General features: G+C 49.5%; 1 protein-coding gene across 1 annotated transcript in view; it reads right to left on the bottom strand.

Annotated features, from left to right (window-relative positions):
* Positions 1-23130, bottom strand: part of INPP5D (inositol polyphosphate-5-phosphatase D) — a 129728-nt gene that overhangs the window by 65227 nt on the left and 41371 nt on the right. Inside the window, exons 3-4 of the mRNA XM_082465999.1 lie at positions 2983-3133; positions 474-645 (exon numbers count right to left, since the gene is read on the bottom strand). Coding sequence (XP_082322125.1) covers positions 474-645; positions 2983-3133 — 323 coding nt within the window. The remainder of the gene's footprint in view (positions 1-473; positions 646-2982; positions 3134-23130) is intronic.

The raw sequence follows: 23130 nt of genomic DNA, 5'->3' as shown, positions 1-23130 counted from the left end.
GTTTCCTGGTGACAAGGAAGTTGGCCTCCTTTGCATGGGGCCCAGAGCAGGTCCAGGCTGCAGTGCAGGCAGCTCCTCCACTGGGACCATCTGAGTCAGTGGACCGCATGGTGGGAGGAGTCTTTGGGATGGGAAAAGATGCCATGTGAGTTCACGGCAATCCCCAGCACGGGGATCACAGCATAGGCCCCTGAAGTCTGGAGCAGGGCCATGCCACCTGCAGCAGAGAACTACCCATCATTCCAGAACCAGCTCCTGCCACGCCGCGGGGCCTGGGGGACATGGAGCACCTGAGCAGGGCCGTCCAGTGCCCGTGCAGCCAGAGCTGCCCTGCGAGCTGGGCTCCCTCAGACCCGCCGTCGGGAGGCTGGCGGGCTCCACAGCAACCTGTCCCAGGGTGGAAGAGGCATCTCCAGGACAGAGCACAGGGTGAGCTACCCGGGTGTGGCGGGGTCTGCCAGGGGGGGACTCACCCACTGGTGTCCATGGTCTGCAGGCGCTGGAACAACGTCTCCGAGAGGCTTGGCCAGCTGACCTCCGTGGCTCGAGGATTCTCGTTGGAAACAGGGACCTCCTTGGCCTCACATGGCCCGGCAGATAAATGGATGTTTCTGGGCGGCAGCTCGGGGGGAGACAGGACCCCTTCTACCCAAGACAAGAGCAGGAGTGCCGTCTGGGCTGTGTGCTCCCTCCCTCAGGATCACCGACCGCGGAGAGGGGCACGTGGCCCACCCTCTCCGCCCTCTGTGCGGTGATCCTGCCCACCCGCCACGTGGGGTCCAGGCCACGCACCCAGCTACAGACCCGTCTGTGCCCGCACTGTCCCTTCCTGGCCCCGCTCCCTTGCCAGCTGGCTCCTGGGCTAGACGGGGAGCCTGCCAAGGGCAGGGACCTGGTCTTGTTTGTCTCTGCCCCGGGGCCCAACACAGAGTTTGTCCCCTTGAGGAGCTCTGCAAACACCTGCTGGGGTCCGATGGCCATGCCGGCAGGGCTGCTGGCCTCGGACGGCTGCAGCCAGCAGCCCCAGAAGCTCAGCAGGACGGCTGGCTTCGGGGCAGAGCAGGGGCCCTGGACTGGCAGAGGCTGGGGTCCCGTCATGGGAGGAGCTGGACCGGGGAGCAGGCAGGTCTGGCCCCACTGCTCCTCTCTCTCCCACCCTGGCCCCCTTTTCTTTGCCCTTTCTCTCCAGCCTCTGTCCTTCTTTCTCTCTCCCTCCAGACCCCCAGAGACAATGAAAGAAAGTGAGGGGCTCCCTCCACCCAGGGGACTGAGATATGAAACAAATGACTTGGACTTGGCCTGGGAGATGGGACTCCTGCCCGTTCACCTTGAAAGCTTCCATCCTGCCCGTACCACAGATGGGTGAGGGTCCTGAGCCCCTGGGGTCTGCGACCTCCTGTCAGAGCCTTTTTTCACACAGAATGGCTGCCCCACGGCTCTGGACACAGAGCTGCCCGGGGACATTCTCTTTAAAGGATGATGGGTGGGGCTGAGTTCCTTCACTTCCTCACCTGGCTTGGGGTTCCTTCAATGGTCATGGTCCCGTTTTGAGCCCCCTGGGGACGGGCAGCACCTTGAGGAGACCTGAGCCAAATCCGACCCCTTGGACTGGGGGTGGGAGAGGCTTGGGTTCAAGCAGACAATGGGCCTTTTTTGGGAAGGGAAACCAGCCGTCCTGAGATTGTGCTTCTCTTTCCAGATCTTTTGGGGGGTCTTTTTCTAGTGTTGGGGTCTTTCTTTAGACGGCCATGCCCAGAGGGGCAGAAAAGCTGGCCTGGGGGGTGAGAGGGAAGTGCGGAGGGCATTTCTGCACGATGGCTTCTCGGTGTCGAGGCCGAGCCTGGGCTCCTGGGGACAGCTGGGGGACATGCGGCCCAGGCACAGCGCTGGCGAGTGACCCTGGACTCACACGTGGACACGTCGGCTCTGGCTATTTCACAGCTGAGGGCGCCTCTCACTGGGCCAGGGAGGCGACAAGGGACACGGCTGCCTGGGTCCCCTTCACCTCTGCAGACCTGCGCTCTTTTTGAAACACTCTGCCTGGCCCTCGTCTCCTCCGGGAGCCGGTGAGACGGCTCTTCAGAGTTTACCCTCGGAGGAGGCTGCCGACATGCAATCGCTCACCTGTCTCCAGGCAGGTGGGAGGAAGGGTGGCCCACGGAGCAGGCTGCAAGGACGCCCAGCACGTGGCGGGCAGCAGCCAGGGATGGGCGGAGTCAGGCCGGGGACCCCACACCTCTGGTCTAATCTGTCCTTCAGGGGAGACGCCGGGGGTCTCGGTTCCAAGCCCTGGGACTTAGGAAGAGCCCTGACCAGTTGAGAGGCTCAGTTACGTATGTCAGGGCTTTCTTTCAGGACATGAACTTTTGAGGGGAAGAGAAGGGGAGCTCCCCGGCTGCACTGCCTCTCTCTGCCCGACGCTCGCTCTATTAGTCTGTCCCTCCCCTGTCTAAACAGCAGGACTGACTCTCACATACCTTTTAGGGGCTGTACTTTATTTTCTTTTAATGATGATATAAAGAAACATCCTTTCTCATCCTTCCAGCTTGGCGCAACAATCTCCTTCCTCATTCTCTTCACAGCAAAATTCAGCTAATTATTTTGACAATGATTTTAGCTGCATTTATTGAGTGCTTACTATGTACTGGGCGCTGGGATCTACACTGACTCCTTTGACGACACCCTGAGAGGTAGATATTATTTTTAGTGTCTCTTTAAGAGAGGTGTGTGGTTTACAGAGGTTAAGTAATTCACCTACGATCACACAGCTAAGACTATGGGGTGCAGGAAGTTTGACCCAGCTCTGTCTGACCCCAGAGCCTGTGTTCCTAATTGGTCTTTAACCACCACGTCACCCCCTCTGATAACCGGACCCACCCAATCTACAAGCACTTGAAGTGAGAGAAACACCCCAGAACTCCACTGTGGGACTTAGATGGCAGGCAGCGTCCCGGAGGCACCTTCCCCTCCGCCCCTTCCTACCTGTCTCCTCCTCCAGCTCATCGCCTGCGTCCTCCTCCTCCAGCGGCACAGGATACTGCAGGTGGGTTACCAGGCCCATGTTTTCCTTCTTGTAAAACTCGATAAGCTGGTCCAGCTTGGTGAAGAACCTCATGGGGACGCCTTCGGATGCCTGAGGACAAATCCCAAGCAGAAGCACATTGAACAGGCTGGAACATCACCCAACCACAAAGGCCACCTGCAGCAGAGACCAGCGGGGCCGAGGGAGTGACCACGACCCAGAAGAAGCCCTGGGCTCCTGCGCGGGGCCTGCCTGCGACGCCCACACCCTCACAGCCCCAAGAGCCACTCTGCAGAAGGCACAGATAGGACAGTTTTAAAGATTTTTTTCTTTCAGTTTTTAAAAAACTTTTATTTTTAAAAGTATTATGTTACCAAGTAATGCATTTTCATTATGGAAAAAAATTTAAATACAGAATTAAAAAAAAAAAAAAGAAATCACCTGTAGTCCCACAACCCCAAGAGATCTATTTTTAATAGTTTAGAATATTTTTTTCTAGACTTCTTGTGTGTATGTGTGTGTGTGTGTTTGGTGGGGGGAGTTATTACCCCACCCCCAAGATCATTTATTTGTAAACACGGGAAAAATCTATTATAGCAATTGTTTTGCTTTTATTTTTATATTTTTCATTTGATATAATTCTGTTTTGTCAAAACTCAGAAAATGGTTGAGGCAGCACAAAAATCTTCCCTGATTTGTATCTCTGTTGTTGATGACAGAAGAACAGGAGGGTAATTCTACTGGGCTGTTCAAATGCCCTGGGGCCAGGTCTCCTTCTTATCGCCTGGTGGCTCCAGCAGGAAACTCAAGTTCGTCCCTCGGCAGCCAGCCCCGCCCACTGAGGCCCCGCCCCTGCTGAAGCCCCGCCCACATGAAGGCCCCGCCTCTGTGATTCCCCCTGGTGGGCTATATCAGGCAGCAGGGTAGGATGGGAGAACTGCAAGCAGGGCTTAGGGTCTCACCAGTGCTGTACCCTACTGCTCCTAACCCAACATGTCCCAACATCCTGTCCATCCTCCCTGCCCAGTCCCCTGCCCCCCGCCCCTCCTTGGTGTTCCATCTCAACGAATGGCACCACTGTCTCCCCACCTGCCCAGTCAGAGACCCAGAGGACTTCTCCCTCCCCCGGCACAGATGGCAAAACTGGACAGTGTAAGGCCGGGTGTTCCTGATCCAGCCAAGAAGATGCTGAGCAAGGTTGCAGCCCCAGGTGGAGGAGAGTGATGCAGCCGGGCTTTAGGGAAGAGCAGCGAGCCGGGGGCAGCTGGACAGAAGCAAGAGATCAGGCTGCTGGTGGGTACAGGGATGAGCCCCACAGAGCCTCCCCCTCTGGGTGGGGCTTCCCAGGCGTTGAAGGGGCAGAGCGCCTATGAGTCACCCCCATTATCATAGTAGCTAACAGGTCAATGACATTCATGTGATCTAAAAATGAGTTGAGGAGGGGCTATCTTTGGAGTTAGAGGTCAGGGGCCCAACTGCTCCTCCGGGGGCTGCCTGCTGCTGGGACCCATCGCCCATGGGAAAGGAGAATAGGGAATAGGGTGCACGTTGGAAAGCCCACCCAGGTCGGTGGGGTCTGGGCTGAGCGAGGCTGGATCGTCTTGACTCGCCCACCTTCAAGTCAGGTGCCTATTGTTCTGGCACGGTTGGCACTGACGTGGGAGGTCATCAGGGCCACAGGTAAGTGGGGTTGGGAGAGCAGACAAGGCAGGACGACCCAGACCGGGACAGATGCAGACATCTGGGAATGGACCAGGACTCAGACCTGTCCCTGAGCCCTGTTCCTGGTGGTAACCCCAAGTAGCGGTGAGGATGCGTTTGCCTTCAGAGACTCCACCGCCTTCAGAGACCCCGTCTCTCCGTCCCTCACCTTCACTCAGGCTCCACACTTGCCTCTCTGTCTCCCCTTGTCTCTGTCCCTCTCTCCACAAGTATCTGCGTGTGGGATGCAATGCACGCACGTATAAATCTGTACGTGAGGGCATGTCTCTGTGTTTGAGTGTGTGGCTTAAGCTATTCAGTAAATTAGTAGAGAGTTTAACAAAAGGCCGGGCCTTCTAAAAAGTAACTTAAATAGGTTGAAAACCCAAAGTGAGCGGAATAACAAAAATAATTTGACACGACCCAAGGTCGATGAACTCGATTCAGTTAAAGCAGTCATGACAAGTGTCATCCTGTCAAAGAATTTACAGCGAATGGATGACAAGCCATTAGGCGTATGGAAAAAGGATGTGAAAGTATCAAAGAAAGTCAAAGTGAAACGACTCATGTGTGAGTCTGGAAAAGGGCTCTCAGCTGGAGGAGGTCTGGGGAATGTGCGTTTGAGAGAGCACATGAGCTATGGCAATTTAGATGCACCAATGCTGAGACACGTATTATTTTATGTACTGCTAAAAGCTAAAGCATAAACCAAGATACACTATCAAGCTGTGGGTACAACTGATTTCGGAGATGTTAATATGACAAAATAAACACCTTAGAATTGATGAAATACGCCGGGTACTAAGCGTGCAGAAGAACAGAACACTCTAAAATTCATCTGAACCCTATGGATCCAGTGAGGGAGGAGGTGGGCGGGTGCTGAGCGCTGAGACAGAGCTGCTGGGACACTGCGTGTGCTTGGACTGGTCACAGAGGCCAGGGAGCCAGGGCCTGGTGAACCACCGCTGCTGGCTGCCCAGGTGGCCCAGGTTCCCAGGAAGGTAGAGAATGAGGGTTGAGTCCAACCCCAGCGCCGCTCATGGGGGTGAGGAGTGCAATCTGGACAGGTGGGTCGCAGGCTCTGTATGCCTAGGAAGGAGCAGCCCAGCCATGGGCTTCTCACTCCTGAGCTGGGCGGAGAAAGGCCCTCTGTCAGGCAGGATGGCCAAGTCAAAGCCAGGAGTGGGAGTCGGGGTTTCCAAGTGGACAGTGCCTTGACCGTGGGCCAGCAGGAGCACCGGGGCCCTGTGGGGATGGGTGCCTGGTCACGTCTGATTCTGCCTGCCCATGCAGCCCATAGCAGGGGCCAGGTCTGCTTACTGTCGCTTCCCCAGATGGTGCCAAAGGGCCTGGCCATCGTGGGATGCTCGGCAGTTAGTGCTTGGATGGACTTGCGGGATTAGGGTCAGGATGAGTCGGGGGGAGAGATGGTCAGAGAGGACCCTATGTGGGCCTGGGGCGGGGGATACGGAGCAATGGCTGGGGGGAGGGTGGGTAGCAGGGGAACACCCGCTTCCTTCACCCTCAATCTGATCTGCCAAAGGTGATGCCTTTCCAACACTTTAAAATGTAAAATGTCTGACTACAAGGTCGTCATGTGTATCAGTCAGGTCCAGGCAGGAAGCAGATGCCACATTCACCTGGGGGGATTTCAAAAGGACTTAGTGGGCAGGGTGTAGGAATACACCTGCGAAGTGGGGGAGCAGTTTCCCTCCTGATCCAAGCATGCGGGGGGCAGACGCAGGACCCAGAGAGGGCTGCCAGGCCGGAGCTGAGGCCTTCCGCGAAGCCAGCCCCATAGGGAGGGAGCAGGGGTGGGAGGTCCCCCACCCTCCCATCACGCAGCCGTGCCTCCCATCCTCCAAACACCACCGGAAGCCAGGGGATTTGGAGGGGGTCTGGGCTCGAACGTGGGACACACAGCACAGAAGCAGCCCACGGAGCCCACGGTGACAAGACGCCCAGGGAAGCGGTGGGAAAGTAAGGCTCGCGTGTCCTGCAGGCAAGGGCAGCCCTCACACCAGGAGGGGGGACCGGCCACGCTTCTGGGGCAGGGGGCTGCCCTGGATCCCTAACGGCCACCAGATTTCAATTCCTCATTCCACAGCCGCTGCCTTCCTGAAGAGATTCACCAAGTCATTCCGAAACAGAGAAGGAAACCCTGAAGCCCCACGCTAGCCGTTCGCTGCGGACAGCGGCCCTCACAGTTACAGATGCTCCCCAGGGTGGTGCCCCGGGATTTCTGCTCTGCGGCAACTCTCCCACCACCAGGAACAAATTTCTTCTCTCTGTGGCAGATCCCCAGCGCACAGAGCAGAAGCTTGATCTGAAAAACACAGAGCAGCAATTCCTGCATAAAGTCGGCTCTGAACTTACGACGTGCGGGGCAAAGAGCAGACGTCCCTCGTGGTTTGTGGGATCGACTGAATGGACGTGAATTTATGTTCATCACCAAAAGCGATGCAGGAAAAAAAAAGTGGTTAGTTCAGATCGTGAAACAAGATACCTAACTCTTCTCTTGCCTCCTCTTTCCAGGTCTATGGAAATTTCCAGGTGATTTCCAGCAAGATCATTTCAGGGAGTCCCTGCAGACAGCGCCTTGCCAAGCCCAGCCGTGCCTGCCTCCCCACAAGCTTATAAGTTTTCGAAGGAAAGGGGCCCTGCTAGGTTCAGCCTCATGTAGTCCCCCAGGTGCCTTGCACGGCTAATGACAGGCCCTACCCCTGTTTTGAGACAGGTGTGCAGTGCCTAAAACGGACTTCACAGTTGAAAAGCTGTAGCTTCCCACACTGCGATGTGGGTTGCTGAGCCGGACTCTGCAGGGAGAGACCCCTTCACTCTACGGCTTGGCACCTGTGCTCGTCCAGGTACAGTACTCCTGGGAAAGTGCAGAGCAAGGGGACAGGGCTGTCCCCCCCCAAGGCCCCAGACCACTAGGGTCTTTAAAACAAAGGACAGCTGATGTCCAGACTGTTGGAAGCTCAAGGCTGCGGCCTCTGAGAAATGTAGTGTTTCCAGAACTAGTTCTTGGGCTCTGGCTTTCAGACACCCTCCAGGGGAAGGCGGAGCGAGGCAGGGAGGCCGGAGCACCCTGCAGGCCGAGCTTTCCCAGAGGGTAATTTTAACTTCAGTGCTGTCTGCTGTCACTAAATGGGGAACTGAAAGAAGGCGAGGGCCTCCAGGAGGAAGCCAGCAAGGGGGCGCCAGGAAGACGCTGCTGCCCGGCACCTTCTCCTCGGGCTCTGCCAGGCTTCGTTTTAAAATGAAAAGTATATACAAGCATTGTGGAAATTTTACAAATAATGGGAAAGTGTGCAGAAGTGGTGGTGGGGCAGTGGGCTTATTATCCCAACTATAGCAAAGCGTTTCTTTCAAGTCGGTGGGAAAGTCACTAGAAAGATCTTAAGCAGGGAGACAATACCATTTGTCTGCTGTGATGAGAATGGCGGGGTGGGAGGCGCTGGTGTCATTACTGTTTCTGTTTTCCCAGTGGGGAGACCCTGGGCCTGCGGAGGCTGGAAGGGTGTTGGAGGCCTCAGAGGCAGTGGCGGGTGTAGAGCTGGATTCAGCCCAAGCCCCGGAGTCCCCCAGACCTGGGGCTCCCACACGAGCAGAGCGAGGGGTAGTGTGGAATTTGGCTGTCCAGGCCCAATCCCCGCCCCCAGCAGCACTTCCTCCACTCAGACATCAGCTCAGCAGGGGCTGGACTCCCCACCCAGGCCTGCCCACCTCTCACTGTCTGGAAGCCACCTCCTCCCGCCCTGCCTCTGCCCTCCCGCACCTCTGCCAGCCCCTGAAATGCTTTCCTTGGTCTTTGTTGTGCCCTCAGGACTGGTCTGAATCTTTAACCACCTCGTCTCCCCCAAACCTCTTCCTAAGAGTCACAGACTCCAACTTGGGTGAAGGAGGGAGAGGCAGAGAGACCAGATCGTGGGTCTCTTGGTTCTGTTGGGACCTGCAGAGTTTGGATTTTGTTCTAAGAGCGATTTAAGTGGAAGATGGGGGCCCCGGCAACCCCACTCTGGTGCTTGAACCGGGGAGGTGCAGTGGAGGGGGAGGGGCTGGTGAGGGCGTGGGGCTCGCCAGGGAGCGTGACTGCAGATCCCCGACTTTGGGAACTTGGCTGATGTCGCTGCCATTTGATGAGATGGGAAAGGGGGGTGCGCAGGCGGGTTGGGGAAGAGCCCTGGAGAAAAGCTTCAGATCCAGAAATCCCTCTTCAGCCATCTGACCTGGAATGGACCCCAGGATATGTCTCCTTAAAATCCGATCAGCTCTTCCTTTTCCCTTTCCCTTCTCCCTTTTTCTTTAAGACATGTATCATTTTGCTTTCTTTCCTTGCTCTTCCTTTGAAGTGGCCAGAGCCAGTGGGGCTTTGGGGCTGGGGCCAAGGAAGTGGTCAGGGGGCAGAGGAAGTAGCTGGGGCAGGGAAGTGATCGGAGCCTTAGAAGCCGGCCTGGCCGGGGGCCCAGGGGCAGCAGAGCAGAAGACTGGCTACGCACAGGGAAACGAGCAAACGAAATATATGGAGAAACGGGGGCGGGTCTCTCACTGCCAGAGAAGGGAGTTAGGTTAGAATGAACTCTGTAGTGTTCAGCTGGAAGGGGAAGCTTCATTGTGAACTCAGGGTTGTTCACTATATACAGGTAAATACTGATGCAGGTGTGAGTGCGTGTGTGTGCCCACACACATTTCCCAGCTCTGTCTTCTGAGAGGATCCAGAAGCAACAACACCCCAGTGGCAATGAACCCACCTAAATACCACCCTCCAACAAAAAGAACCAGACTCCTTGGAGAGAGGGCCGGGCTGAACCTAGGGCTGGGGCAGGAAAGGTATATGTGGGCCTGGAACATCTGTTGCCCCAGAAAGTAAGGAAATGTTCACAAAATGATAAAGATTTGTCAAAAGGGTACAGGAGTCAGGAGACAACTGAAAGGACAGTTGAAAGGACCATCTGGCCCAATTTGAGCATCAAAATGAATAATAAAAATAATTGTAATTCATTGAATAAAATAGGAATTCATGAGTCTATACTCATGTAAATAAATGAGAAGGGAAAGCTCTTTCTCACAGTAGAATGCCAATTAGTAACTGTCACAGGAATGATGGAAATAGTCACCATTTGGCAACCTTCATATAATAGCCGATTCAGGAAAGAATCAACAGATGCCAAAGACGTTAAAACTAGTGGGGGAGCATCTGAGGAGGAGCAGTCTCTCTAGATTGCTTCAAAGTGTCTTCCCACAAAAGAGTTAATCATTTTAAAGGGGAAAATAGTAACTTTACAATGAGAAAAGCTGGCAGACCAGGTTTTATACACCTCACTTACACCAATGGACAGATCATCCAGACAGAAAATTAACAAGGAAACACAAGCTTTACATGATACAATAGACTAGATAGATTTAATTGATATTTATAGGCCATTCCATCCAAAACCAGCAGATTACACTTTCTTCTCAAGTGCACACAGAACATTCTCCAGGATAGATCACATCTTGGGTCACAAATCAAGCCTCGGTAAATTTAAGAAAATTGAAATCATATCAAGCATCTTTTCTGACCACAACGCTATGAAATTAGAAATCAATTACAGGGAAAAAAACGTAAAAAACACAAACACAAGGAGGCTAAATAATATGTTACTAAATAAGCAAGAGATCACTGAAGAAATCAAAGAGGAAATCAAAAAATACCTAGAAACAAATGACAACAAAAACACGATGGTCCATAACCTATGGGATGCAGAAAAAGCCGTTCTAAGAGGGAAGTTTATAGCAATACAAGCCTACCTCAAGAAACAAGAAAAATCTCAAATAAACAATCTAACCTTACACCTAAAGGAGCTAGAGAAAGAAGAACAAACAAAATCCAAAGTTAGTAGAAGGAAAGAAATCATAAAGATCAGAGCAGAAATAAATGAAATAGAAACAAAGAAAACAATAGCAAAGATCAATAAAACTAGAAGCTGGTTCTTTGAGAAGATAAATGAAATTGATAAACCTTTAGTAAGACTCATCAAGAAAAGACAAGGAGAAGACTCAAATTAACAGAATTAGAAATGAAAAAGGAGAAGTTACAACAGACACTGCAGAAATACAAAGCATCCTAAGAGACTACTACAAGCAACTCTATGCCAATAAAATGGACAACATGGAAGAAATGGACAAATTCTTAGAAAGGTATAACCTTCCAAGACTGAACCAGGAAGAAATAGAAAATATGAACAGAGAAATCACAAGTAAAGAAATTGAAACGGTGATTAAAAATCTTCCAACAAAGAAAAGGACCGGATGGCTTCACAGGTGAATTTTATCAAACATTTAGAGAAGAGCTAACACCCATCCTTCTCAAACTCTTCCAAAAAATTGCAGAGGAAGGAATACTCCCAAACTCATTCTACGAGGCCACCATTCCACCAGGAAAAGATACTACAAAAAAAGAAAATTACAGACCAATATCACTGATGAATATAGATGCAAAAGTCCTCAACAAAATACTAGCAGACAGAATTCAACAACACATTAAAAGGGTCATACAGCATGATCAAGTGGGATTTATCCCAGGATTGCAAGGATTCTTCAATATACGCAAATCAATCAATGTGATACACCATATTAACAAATTGAAGGATAAAAACCATACGATCATCTCAATAGATGCAGAAAAAGCTTTTGACAAACTTCAACACCCATTTATAATAAGAACTCTCCAGAAAGTGGGTATAGAGGGGAACTGCCTCAACGTAATAAAGGCCTTATATGACAAACCCACAGCCAACATCATTCTCAATGGTGAAAAACTGAAACCATTTCCTCTAAGATCAAGAACAATACAAGGATGTCCACTCTCACCACAATTATTCACCATAGTTTTGGAAGTCATAGCCACGTGAGGCAATCAGAGAAGAAAAAGAAATAAGAGGAATACAAATCGGAAAAGAAGTAAAAGTGTCACTGTTTGCAGATGACATGATACTATACATAGAGAATCCTAAAGATGCCACCAAAAAGCTACTAGAGCTAATCAATGAATCTGGTAAAGTTGCAGGATACAAAATTAACACACAGAAATTTCTTGCATTCCTATACACTAACAATGAAAGATCAGAAAGAGAAAGTAAGGAAACAATCCCATTCACCACTGCAACAAAAAGAATAAAATACCTAGGAGTAAACCTACCTAAGGAGGTAAAAGACCTGTACTCAGAAAACTATAAGACACTGATGAAAGAAATCAGAGATGACACAAACAGATGGAGAGATATACCATATTTTTGGATTGGAATAACCAATATTGTGAAAATGACTAACTACCCAAAGCAATCTACAGATTCAATGCAATCCCTATCAAATTACCAATGGCATTTTTTACAGAACTAGAAAAAAAAACCTTAAAATTTGTAAGGAGACACAAAAGACCCTGAAGAGCCAAAGTAGTCTTGAGGGAAAAAAATGGAGCTGGAAGAATCAGACTTCCTGACTTCAGACTATACTACAAAGCTACAGTAATCAAGACAATATGGTACTGACACAAAAACAGAAATATAGATCAATGGAACAGTATAGAAAGGCCACATATAAACCCACACACCTATGGTCAACTAATCTATGACAAAGGAGGCAAGGATATACAATGGAGAAAAGACAGTCTCTTCAATAAGTGGTGCTGGGAAAACTGGACAGCTACATGTAAAAGAAAGAAATTAGAACAGTCCCTAACACCACACAGAAAAATAAACTCAAAATGGATTTGAGACCTAAATTAAGACCGGACACTATAAAACTCTTAGAGGAAAACATAGGAAGAACACTCTCTGACATAAATCACAACAAGATCTTTTTTGATACACCTCCTAGAGTAATGGAAATAAAAACAAAAATAAACAAATGGGACTTAATGAAACTTCAAAGCTTTTGCACAGCAAAGGAAACCATAAACGAGATGAAAAGACAACCCTCAGAATGGGAGAAAATACTTGCAAACGAATCAACAGACAAAGGATTAATCTCCAAAATATATAAACAGCTCATGCAGCTCAATATCAAAAAAAATAAACAACCCAATTATAAAATGGGCAGAAGACCTAAATAGACAAAGAAGACATACAGATGGCCAAGAGGCACATGAAAAGCTGCTCAACATCACTAATTATTAGAGAAATGCAAATCAAAACTACAATGAGGTATCACCTCACACTGGTTAGAATGGGCATCATCAGAAAATCTACAAACAACGAATGCTGGAGAGGGTGTGGAGAAAGGGAACCCTCTTGCACTGTTGGTGGGAATGTAAATTGATACAGCCACTATGGAGAACAGTATGGAGGTTCCTTAAAAAACTAAAAATAGAATTACCATATGACCCAGCAGTCCCACTACTGGGCATATACCCAGAGAAACCATAATTCAAAAAGACACATGCAACCCAATATACATTGCAGCACTATTTACAATAGCAAGGTCATGGAAGCAACCTAAATGTCCATCGACAAACGAATGGATAAAGAAGATGTGGTACAAATATACAATGGAATATTACTCAGCCATAAAAAGGAACAAAATTGGGTCATTTGTAGAGATGTGGATGGACCTAGAGACTGTCATACAGAGTGAAGTAAGTCAGAAAGAGAAAAACAAATATTTTATATTAACGCATATATGTGGAATCTAGAAAAATGGTACAGATGAACTGGTTTTCAGGGCAGAAACAGAGACACAGATGTAGAGAAAAAATGTATGGACACCAATGGGGGAAAGCGGTGGGCACGGGTGGTGGTGTGATGAACTAGGAGATTGGGATTGACATATATACACTAATATGTATAAAATAGATAACTAATAAGAACCTGCTGTATAAAAAAAATAAAATAAAATTCAAAAAACCGAAATAAAAACCACACACACACACCCAAAGAGGGAAGGGTTTAAAAGTCATCTTGTCCAATCCCTATCAAAATATCCAGGAGATTTTTCACAGAACTAGAACAAATAATCCTAAAATTTATATGGAACTGCAAAAGAGCACAAGTTGCCAAAGCAGTCCTGAGGAAAAAGAACAAAGCTGGAGGTATAGCCCTCCCCGACTTCAGACTATACTACAAAGCTGCAGTGATCAAAACAGTGTGGTACTGGCACAAAAACAGACACACAGATCAATGGAACAGAATAGAGAACCCAGAAATAAACCCATGTACCTATGATCAATTAACCTATGAAAAAGAGGCAAGAATATACAATGGAGAAAAGACAGTCTCTTTCAACAAATAGTGTTGGGAAAACTGGACAGACACATAAAATAATGAGATTAGAACAATCCCTCATACCATATACAAAAATAAACTCAAAATGGTTTAAAGACCCTACTGTAAGACATGAAACCATAAACCTCCTAGAAGAGAACATAGGTGGAACACTCTTTGACATAAATTGTAGCAATATTTTCTTGGATCAGTCTCCTAAGGAAAAAGAAATGCAAGCAAAGTTAAACAAATGGGACCTAATTAAACTTAAAAGCTTTTGAACAACAAAGAAATCCATCAACAAAACGAAAAGACAACCTACAGAAGGGGAGAAAATATTTGCAAATGGTGTGACCGACAAGGGGTTAATATTTGGTGTACAAATAGCACATACAACTCAATAAAAAAAAATCCAATAAAAAAATGGGCAGATTGCAAAAGACATTTTTCCAAAGAAGACACACAGATGGCTGACACATGAAAAGATGCTCAACATTGTTAATTATTAGAGAAATGTAAATCAAAATCACAATGAAGTATCACCTTACACCTCTCAGAATGGCTATCCTCAAAAACTCTACAAATAACAAATGTTGGTGAGGACGTGAAGAAAAAGGAATTCTTGTACACTGTTGGTGGAAATGTAAATTGGTGTAGCCACAATGGAAAACCGTATGGAGGTTCCTTAAAAAACTAAAAATAGAACTACAATATGATCCAGCAATTCCACTCCTGGGTATATATCTGGAAAAAACGGAAATACTAATTCAAAAAGATACATGCACCCCAATGTTCACAGCAGCACTATTTACAATAGCCAAGATGTGAAAGCAACCTAAGTGCCCATCAACAGACGACTGGATTAGTAAGATGTGGTATACATATACAATGGAATATTAGCCATAAAAAAGAATGAAATAATGCCATTCGCAGCAATGTGGTTAGACCTAGAGAATATTATGCTTAGTGAAATAAGACAGAGAAAGACAAATACTATATGCTATCACTTATATGTGGAATCTAAAAAATAATACAAATGAATGTATATACAAAACAGAAAAGACTCGCAGATATAGAAAACATACTTGTTACTAAACTGGAGAGGGAAGAGGAGAGGGACAGATTAGGGGTATGGGTATGGGTATGGGATATGAACTACTGTTTATAAAACAGATAAGCAACAAGGATATACTTACTATATAGCACAGAGAATTACACCCTATAATGGAATATAATGTGCAAAAACACTGAATCATTATGCTGTACACCTGAAATTAACACAGTATTGTAAATCAACTATACTTCAATTTTTAAAAAATGCATCTTGTCTAAAAGTGTCTGATTTTTTTTTTTTTTTATTGCACAAAAGCTTTTCTGGTCTATATACATCTGGAAGCCTCTATACAAAAACTACATCTTGGAAACATCTTTGATGCTCAATTAACCATAATAGTACTGATGTATGAAAAATAAAAAGACAATCACAGAGTCGCTCTGCACGAGTGGATGGAGGTGAGGCAGTGGCCACAGCCCTACAAGCCACGTGGCAGGTGTGCTCTCGGGACTGACCAGTGGGGAGGGGTAGCACTTGCTTCAGTTACATACACTTTTTGGGCTGGGGCTGAAATCCAGGTGCACCAGGCAATTGGTCGTGGGGGAGTGGAGTTGGGCTCCTGCAAAGGTCCCATCCATTGATGAGCAGGGCAGGTTTTGTTGTGTGACCAGGAGAGGGGGGGAGCCTGGAAGGGCAGGCGGCTGGGGTAGATGTTGACATAGCTTCTTTCTCTCCCAGGACCCGTGGGCTTGGCTTAGCTTCTGGGAAGAACGAGAGAGAGATGGAGACTGAAGCATGGACTCTGGAGGAGCAGAACGTCGCAGGCTGGGAGACGGGCTTTGGCACCTGGCAGAGCCCCAGGCAGGGACAGGGACCCTGGTGTTCTCGTGGTGCACAGGGCAGCGCACAGCTGCTTCCAGTGTCTAGCCTGCCACAGCCCTGCACAAGCAGGAGAGGGCAAGGATGCCCTGTGCAGCGCCGCAGCTAGCCAGCCAGCAGAGGGCATGCTGAGGGGTCTTTCAGGATGTCTCAGAGCTACTCATGGGACCTTTTGAAGGGGCTACCTCCTGGCAGTCAGGCTGCAGGAAGCCGGAGCTGCCACATCTCGTAAAAGGCCTGGTGTTGTAGGTTCCTGGGAGCTCACAGGCTGTGAGCTGTGAGAGGGGTACCTGGAGGGCGGAGATGGTGGTTGGGGAAGGTGAGCTCTCTGGGTCCAGGTCCGGGGGATTGAGGCCTCCTTTCCTTGGTCTTGCTTTGAAACTGTGGACAATCCTGGGTATCAGTGACTCAGGACAAAAGATAGGTCATGGTGACAAGGACACAGTTCCCTGCTGTATGTCCTGTGTCAGGGGCAGGGGAGGGGGCCTTCTGATGGGTCTCCTGGAACCTCCCTGGTCCTTCCCAGGTGAGGGTCCCACTCCCCACAAGGAAGAAACTGGAACTGGGCGAGGCGTGTTAGGTATGTTAGCTAATTTACAGTCTCTCAGGACTTCCATGGTGGTCCAGTGGTTAAGAATCCGCCTTCCAATGCAGGGGACGCGGGTTCGATCCCTGGTCGGGGAACTAAGCTCCCGCGTGCCGTGGGGCAACTAAGTCCACGGACTCTAGAGCCTGCGCACCACAACTAGAGAGAAGCCCGCGCGCCGCAACGAAAGATCCCACATGCCTCAATGAAGATCCCGCGTGCTGCAACTAAGACCCGACACAGCCAAATAAGTAAATACATATTAAAAATAATAATTTACAGTCTCTTGAATATCACAGGTGGGTGCCACTGCTCCATCCTATAGATGAGAAAACTGAGTCTCGGGAAGGTTGGGCAACTTGCCTGGTGGTCAGTGACACTGTCAGAAGAACGGTACCCAGGGAGGACGTTTCAAGATGAGGAAGGGGATGGGAGGTGGTGGGTGGCACGAATAGCTAGACGGGAGTGCGGGGACCAGACACAGGGCGCCGCCAACTCGGGGTGCAATCAGGTGGCCGGAGATCCTCCGGCAGGCTCCAGCCTCTAGCGGCTCAGTGGGCGGCTTGGGTGGTGTGAAAGCCGGCGTGTGGGAGAAGCTCTTATCCTGGGTGGCAGCAGGCACCCTCCGTGCGGTGATGGGTGGTGGCGGGAGTGGGGAGGCTGGCATTTGCTATCTGTGGGCACAGTCCTGTATCCACTGCCCACCCACAACAGGGTCCTAAAGCCACTTGTCTGGGGCTTTGAAGAGGGTAAAAGCCAACACCAGGTTTGTGCTGAGTCTCCTCCGTGCAGAAGGGAGGAATGTGACATCTCTGGGAAGAGGCATGAAGCTTAAAGGAAGAAAAGGAGAAACTGAGTGCCGGGCCGGCGCAGCCCCCGCCCTCCCCTCCCCCCTCCAGCGGTAGCCAACGGGACATCTCTGCTCCCAGCTTGCACCGGGCAGCCCTGGCCCCTTTCTGCCCAGGTCTGGAGGGCCTGGCACTGATGGGGATGGGCTCTGTCTCGCGCCCAGCCAGCAGGCTGGGGTCTCCCATCCACCTTGTTCCAATCAGCCCCCACTTCCTGAGGCTTGGTTCTTCAGCTTTGCTCTTGCCTTGTTTTGGGCAGACTTCCCAGAACGGCTTGGCATGGGCTCTGCTCGCCCGCCAGTCTCCACACTCATTTCTAAATCCACGTCCCTCCCTGAGTTTCAGAGCTGACGCCCCCATTTCTCAACCCATGCCCCCTCCTTGGGCTCGTAACCACTCACCGCCCCACTTCTCAGTCCCTGCTTCCTGTAGCCACTCCTCCCCAGGTTGCCCCCAGCCCTGCCATCCACCCAACAGAGCCAGTGGCCCAGCAAGCCCGCCCGCGGCACTCTCCCACGGGGGTACCCCGGGCGCTGGGTCAACTCCTAGACTCAGGGGTCCTGTAGGCTTGCTCGTTTCTTTCGCCTGTGAGCTGGGATCCCCACAGGGATGTTGAGATCACAAGGCCCCGAATCTCTGCCTTTCACTCTCTGATATCTGTGTAGTGGCAGTGAGTCCTGCACTCTCCTGGCAGCCTTGAGCAGCTGTAAAATGCTTTGAACCTCTCACATCAAAGGAGCTGCAGGCTGGAGGACTAGGACGCCTACATCTCTGGCTTGTATTGAAATGACAGCTCTGAGATGCATCATCTGAGGTTGGTGTCACCGCAGTCAGAGTAAGGGGGCAGAGGATGACAGTGCTGTCTGCCAGCACGTGGTCTGCGCATTTGAACAGCGGAACCCTCATCTGGGGACCTCAGGCCCTCAATGAAGACCCCGGAAGAGGATGGGTCCTTTGTCAGTAGAATCGCAGCTGACAGCTTAGAGACCACATCACACCCAGCATCAAAGAGAGGTTGTCAGCTAACTATGGAAAAGGTTTCTACGCTTTCTCCAAGAGCTCACAGGAACAGATGCCTGGATGATGAGGAAGAAGGGCTGCGGTAGAGTAGGCCTGCCCTACTGTAGAATTTTGCAGCCATATCCACCATCATGGTACCTAGAGTGCCATCCCTGCTTTAGAGTACGGAGAACTCACATCTTTGTCCCACCAATGTTGGGCTTGGCCATGCTGCTTGCTTTGACCAAAGCAATGTGGGCCAAAGTGCCAGTTCCCAGCTCAGGGCTTAAAGGGCATTGTGGGTTTCTGCTTGCCCCTCCTGGGCCCCTGTGGTCTGATGGGAAGAGGTGCCCCAGGGAGCCTCCAGCCCTCTAGCATGGGCCAAGAATAAAGACGTGAGGAACAGACCCAGATCTGACTGGAAACCTGGAGTCCAGCCTGGTCCAGCTGAGTCCAGGGGATCCCAGCCTAGTTCAGCCAACAGCCCCAGGAGAGGAAAATTAAATGTTTGTTGCTGTAAACTATTGAGATTTTGGAGTACTTTTTACACAGCAAATGCTGACAAATACAAGTTTGAAGGGAAGAATGAACTTTTCCTGAGATTCTACCTCTTATTGAAACTTCATGACATAATTTCTTCATTTACTCATGAAAAAGCTGAAGCTCCAAGAGGTTAGGTAACTTGTTCAATGTCACACAACTTGTTTGATCACCAGGACCTGCCACAAGGACATGTCTTCAAGTTCCACGCCCTCATTTTCGCCACATCTGCTCTCCAGCTTCCAGAGGCCACTGCCCTGCAATCTCATCCTCTGTGTAGACCTCCAGGCCCCTCAGGGCCCCGTCATCTTTCTGACAAGCCTGAACCCCACCCTGGCACCAGAGATCCTGTCCCCATGGCTCCCTCCACTCCCTGTACATCTGCAGGCCCTACCCACTGAAGCCACTGTCCAGGATCAGCTCCCCAGCCCACCCTCTGCACTTGGGCAGGGCTGAAGCAGACCAGAGCTGGTGGCTCATCAAGCCAGCAGGCAGCCCCCTGACATGTACTAACCTCTTACCATGAACCCCACTCAGGGCTCAGCCATGGGCATTCAGCAGGGACCAACACAGACCCAGGCCTTGCCCATAGTCTAGCAGAGAAGCAGGATGTGATACAATAAACAAGTAAATAATGACAAGGTACAGAGGCTGAGAGAAGTCAGTGCCTTGGGAGGGTATTACAAGGGGACTCAGCCTAGTGGGTCGGGGAATTATTCGTTAAAAAGACAACACTTAAGCTGAGATGCAAAGGATGGAGAGCGGTTGCCCAGGCCAAGAGAGGGGGAAGCATCATGGCAGGCAGAGTTACTGAGCAGCACGTGTGCACAGTACTGGTGTTAATATAAATGTGTGGTTTCTAATCACAGGTCCTTACATGGAATGTGGCTGGTGTCTTACCCAGTTCCCAGATCCCTTTACTGTCTACGCCCCCAGCCCCCTCTCTTCTGGGGGCTCTGTGCTTTGCTGCTAACGGCTTGAACCTGCAACCTCAGGTGATTCCCCTTGCGCACTGGAGCCACCTCGTTTCATAAGGAGATCCAGGAGAAACCAGAGTGTTCTGACTCCCCATGCCCAAGGCAGCCAACCTGTGCTTGGAGTGTGTGTGCAAAAGCCCAGCTCTTTGCTTTGATGCAGAACAAAGCCCGAGGTGTAATTCATACTCCAGAGCTCCTGGTAGCATCAGGCTGGGTCTGAGACTTCACCTGAAATTGTACCTTTGCTTGGCTTCTCTTCTTTCCCATCCTGCATCCCCCACTCTCTCACTGGATTTTCCTGGGAGCCTTTCTTTAATTATTGGTACCCAAGCGTGGGGTCGGCTTCTGGAAGAACTTCACCTTTGATGGTCAACTCCCCAAATCAGTCCTTTTTACTTGTCTATCTTAAGCCCTCCATCAAGAGCTGATCCAAGGACTTACCCTCAAGTCCTCAACCCACAGCAAAGCTCCTCACCAACAGTGAAGAATTTGGACCCCACTTTACAGAGGACTTGATCAGACTTGAAGTCCTTTGCTTCCTCTTCCTCCCCCAAATATGGCTGCCCATGAGGACCACTCCCACCCCTACACCCCCATCCTCCCCGCTGGGCTCAGCAGGCTTTCAGCACACATCCTACCTCACTCTGCACAGACCAGTTCAAAACCCTACTCTGTGAATGGACCTCTGGTCCTGTGAGTCCCTAGGCTGACAAGAGGGAAAACAGGGTGTCAAATGAGACTGGGCACATTCGGAAACTCGGCACTTAGGTGACAAAATGCATCATGTGTTCACCTCGGCGTTGAGAATGAATGAACGGAAGGATGAACATTTTTTTGAGAAACCAAACAACCTTACTTAAGTTTCTATCGGTTTTCCCATTTTACAGATGAAGAAACTGAGGCTCAGAAAGGCCAAATGACTTGCCCTGTAAGTGGCAGCACCGCAACCTGAACCCAGGTCTCGGGTCCCTTACTCTAAGTTCTGTGCTCCTGGACTCTGAAAGGCTGCTGTGCTCCAACTTCTCTGCCTGTGTGTTCTGGCACCTTTGGTGAGGCAAGCCTATTTTGAACTCCATCCAAAGGACCTTATTTACTAATGGGTATTATATGTTTAAAAGTCTCTCTCCCTCCTTCCCTCCCTCAACATCTTGTGTTGTATAAAGAATCCCAGGAGTGTAGACCAGTGCAGCCATTCTGGAGAGCAATCAGATACCATTTAGACAAATTAAATATGTGAATATGCTATGACCCAGCAATTTCACCCCTGGGCATATGCCCCAGGGCTCACCTTGGGCTCACCTATGTGGATGGTCATTACAGGTTTGTTTGTGGTGGCAGAGATCTGGGGGGAACTGGGTGCCCATCATGGGGAGAGGGGACAGGTAAAATGTGGTCAACGTGTACAATGGGGTGCTATGCAGCAGCCAGAAGCCGGCTGGATGTGTACATAGTAACATGGAAGGATCCTCTGGCAGAGAAAGTAGAAAAGTGAATGAGGGCTATGGTATCACTTTTAGAAAACTGAATGAGGGCTATGGTATCACTCCTTAAAAATGCATCCATGCAAAACAACAATACATATTTTGTAAGAACCTATTCAAATAAAAAGACACCCACTCGATGTTTGCCTATTAAAAGGAGGGTTATGCAGGCGCAGTGTGGGGCTAGAAGGGATTAAAACAGTTTGTGAAGACACTGCTTTATAGTGAGAAGGCACTGCGGCTTTGATCACATAACCTGATTGCGAAAGTTAGGTACTTTGTTGTGGCCTTTCTGATTTGACCTGAGCTAATTAGCAAAACCTTCTGGGTCTCAGTTTCTTCCTTGGTCAAGTGGGGAGGAAAAAGTGGGCAAGGGGAAGTAATATTCAGTTAGAAAGCAGTGTGGCCCATTAGAAGATGCACAAAATCTGAAGCCTAACGTGTGAGTGAAGCAGGCAGGGTGTGAGACACTAGGGCAAGGTAGGGACAGTGACACTGTGGAGAAATGTCCCTTCAAAGGAACCAGCTTCCGCTTAGCTCCAGTTAGACTTCCAGGGGGTAACTTAGGCCGAGAGTTGCCAGAATTTCAAAACCTTCAAGGGAAGGTAAAACTAGAGATTCTTGGAAGAAATCTCACATTTTTAATGCTTGCAACTAATTTTTACAAAACACCTTGTCAGCCACAAATTCAAACCTTAGCTCCACCATTAAGTAATTGTATGAGCTGGACAATGGCATTCCGCTCTCTAAGGCTGAGCCAGCTTTTTTGTTCACGGATGAAGAGTCTCAGATCTGCTCCGTGTTAAATGAGCTGATATAATAAGTCCAGGGCATGGCCTCACTATCACCAGGGAGTTCCTGCTATGTGTTGAATATACTAATACAGTATCAACTCCTATTTTTTAGACAAGTGAACTGAAGCTCAGAGGACTGGAAAATTAAGAAGAGTCAGGTAGAAAAAAAATATCTTCTCCAAATGTGATAAAAAGGAATGGGTAAAACTGAATTAAAATAACTTATAAATAAGGGTTTGGGGATTAAAAGGGCTCTAAGTAAAGTGGAAGTGATTATTAATCTGTCTGACCCCTAACAAGTTACAGGAGCCTCTAATAAAGACATCTATGGTCTCAGAGGCAACAGACCTCACCGGGGCAGTAGTAGGTATGAATTCATAACTCACAGACCAGTGATGTGCTGAGGCTGGCTCATGCCCACGTGTGCCTACTTGTTCTGGTTCAAAATCCAATTTTTCCGGAACCCCAAGAGCTGATTGTTGATTCTGGCCACTATGGTGGGAGCCATGGTGAGAGTATTTACCCCACAGAAATTGGCAAACACTGCAACTCAGGGCTTTGCTTTCTTCCCTGGAGAACCTATGGTCAAATGTTTGCCACTGCAGGGGGCCCAGCGACATGTATCACTTTGGCAAAATCATTCTTTCAATTCTTAGAGGCCTGGTTTCGTGTGTACACTTGCCTTACCCTCTTCACGGCCCCAATCTCTGGAAGCAACATTGGATCAGGAAGGAATACCGTTGACACAAAATGGTTAACATTTCACTGGGGGAATGCAGAGGGGATTACTGTTCAGTGAGGAAAAACACTTTTTAATGAAGATGGCAAAGGCACAGATCAAAACAGGAAGCTTTCAGCCTGCCTTGCTGGGTAAGTGGGATTGTCTGAAGCTACGAGGCACTGAACAGGAAGACTAGCAAAGTGTTCTGGTTGGCAAGGTGTGGTGACAAATGTGGGTCCACCTGTTGCCCAGCTGGGCTCACCCTCGACCTCTGGGGGAGAGGGGC

The sequence above is a fragment of the Balaenoptera physalus genome (genome assembly GCF_965194825.1).
Source record: "Balaenoptera physalus genome assembly, chromosome: 6".
In the NCBI taxonomy this organism is placed as follows: Eukaryota; Metazoa; Chordata; class Mammalia; order Artiodactyla; family Balaenopteridae; genus Balaenoptera; species Balaenoptera physalus.
This window is presented reverse-complemented; position numbering and strand designations above follow the sequence as displayed.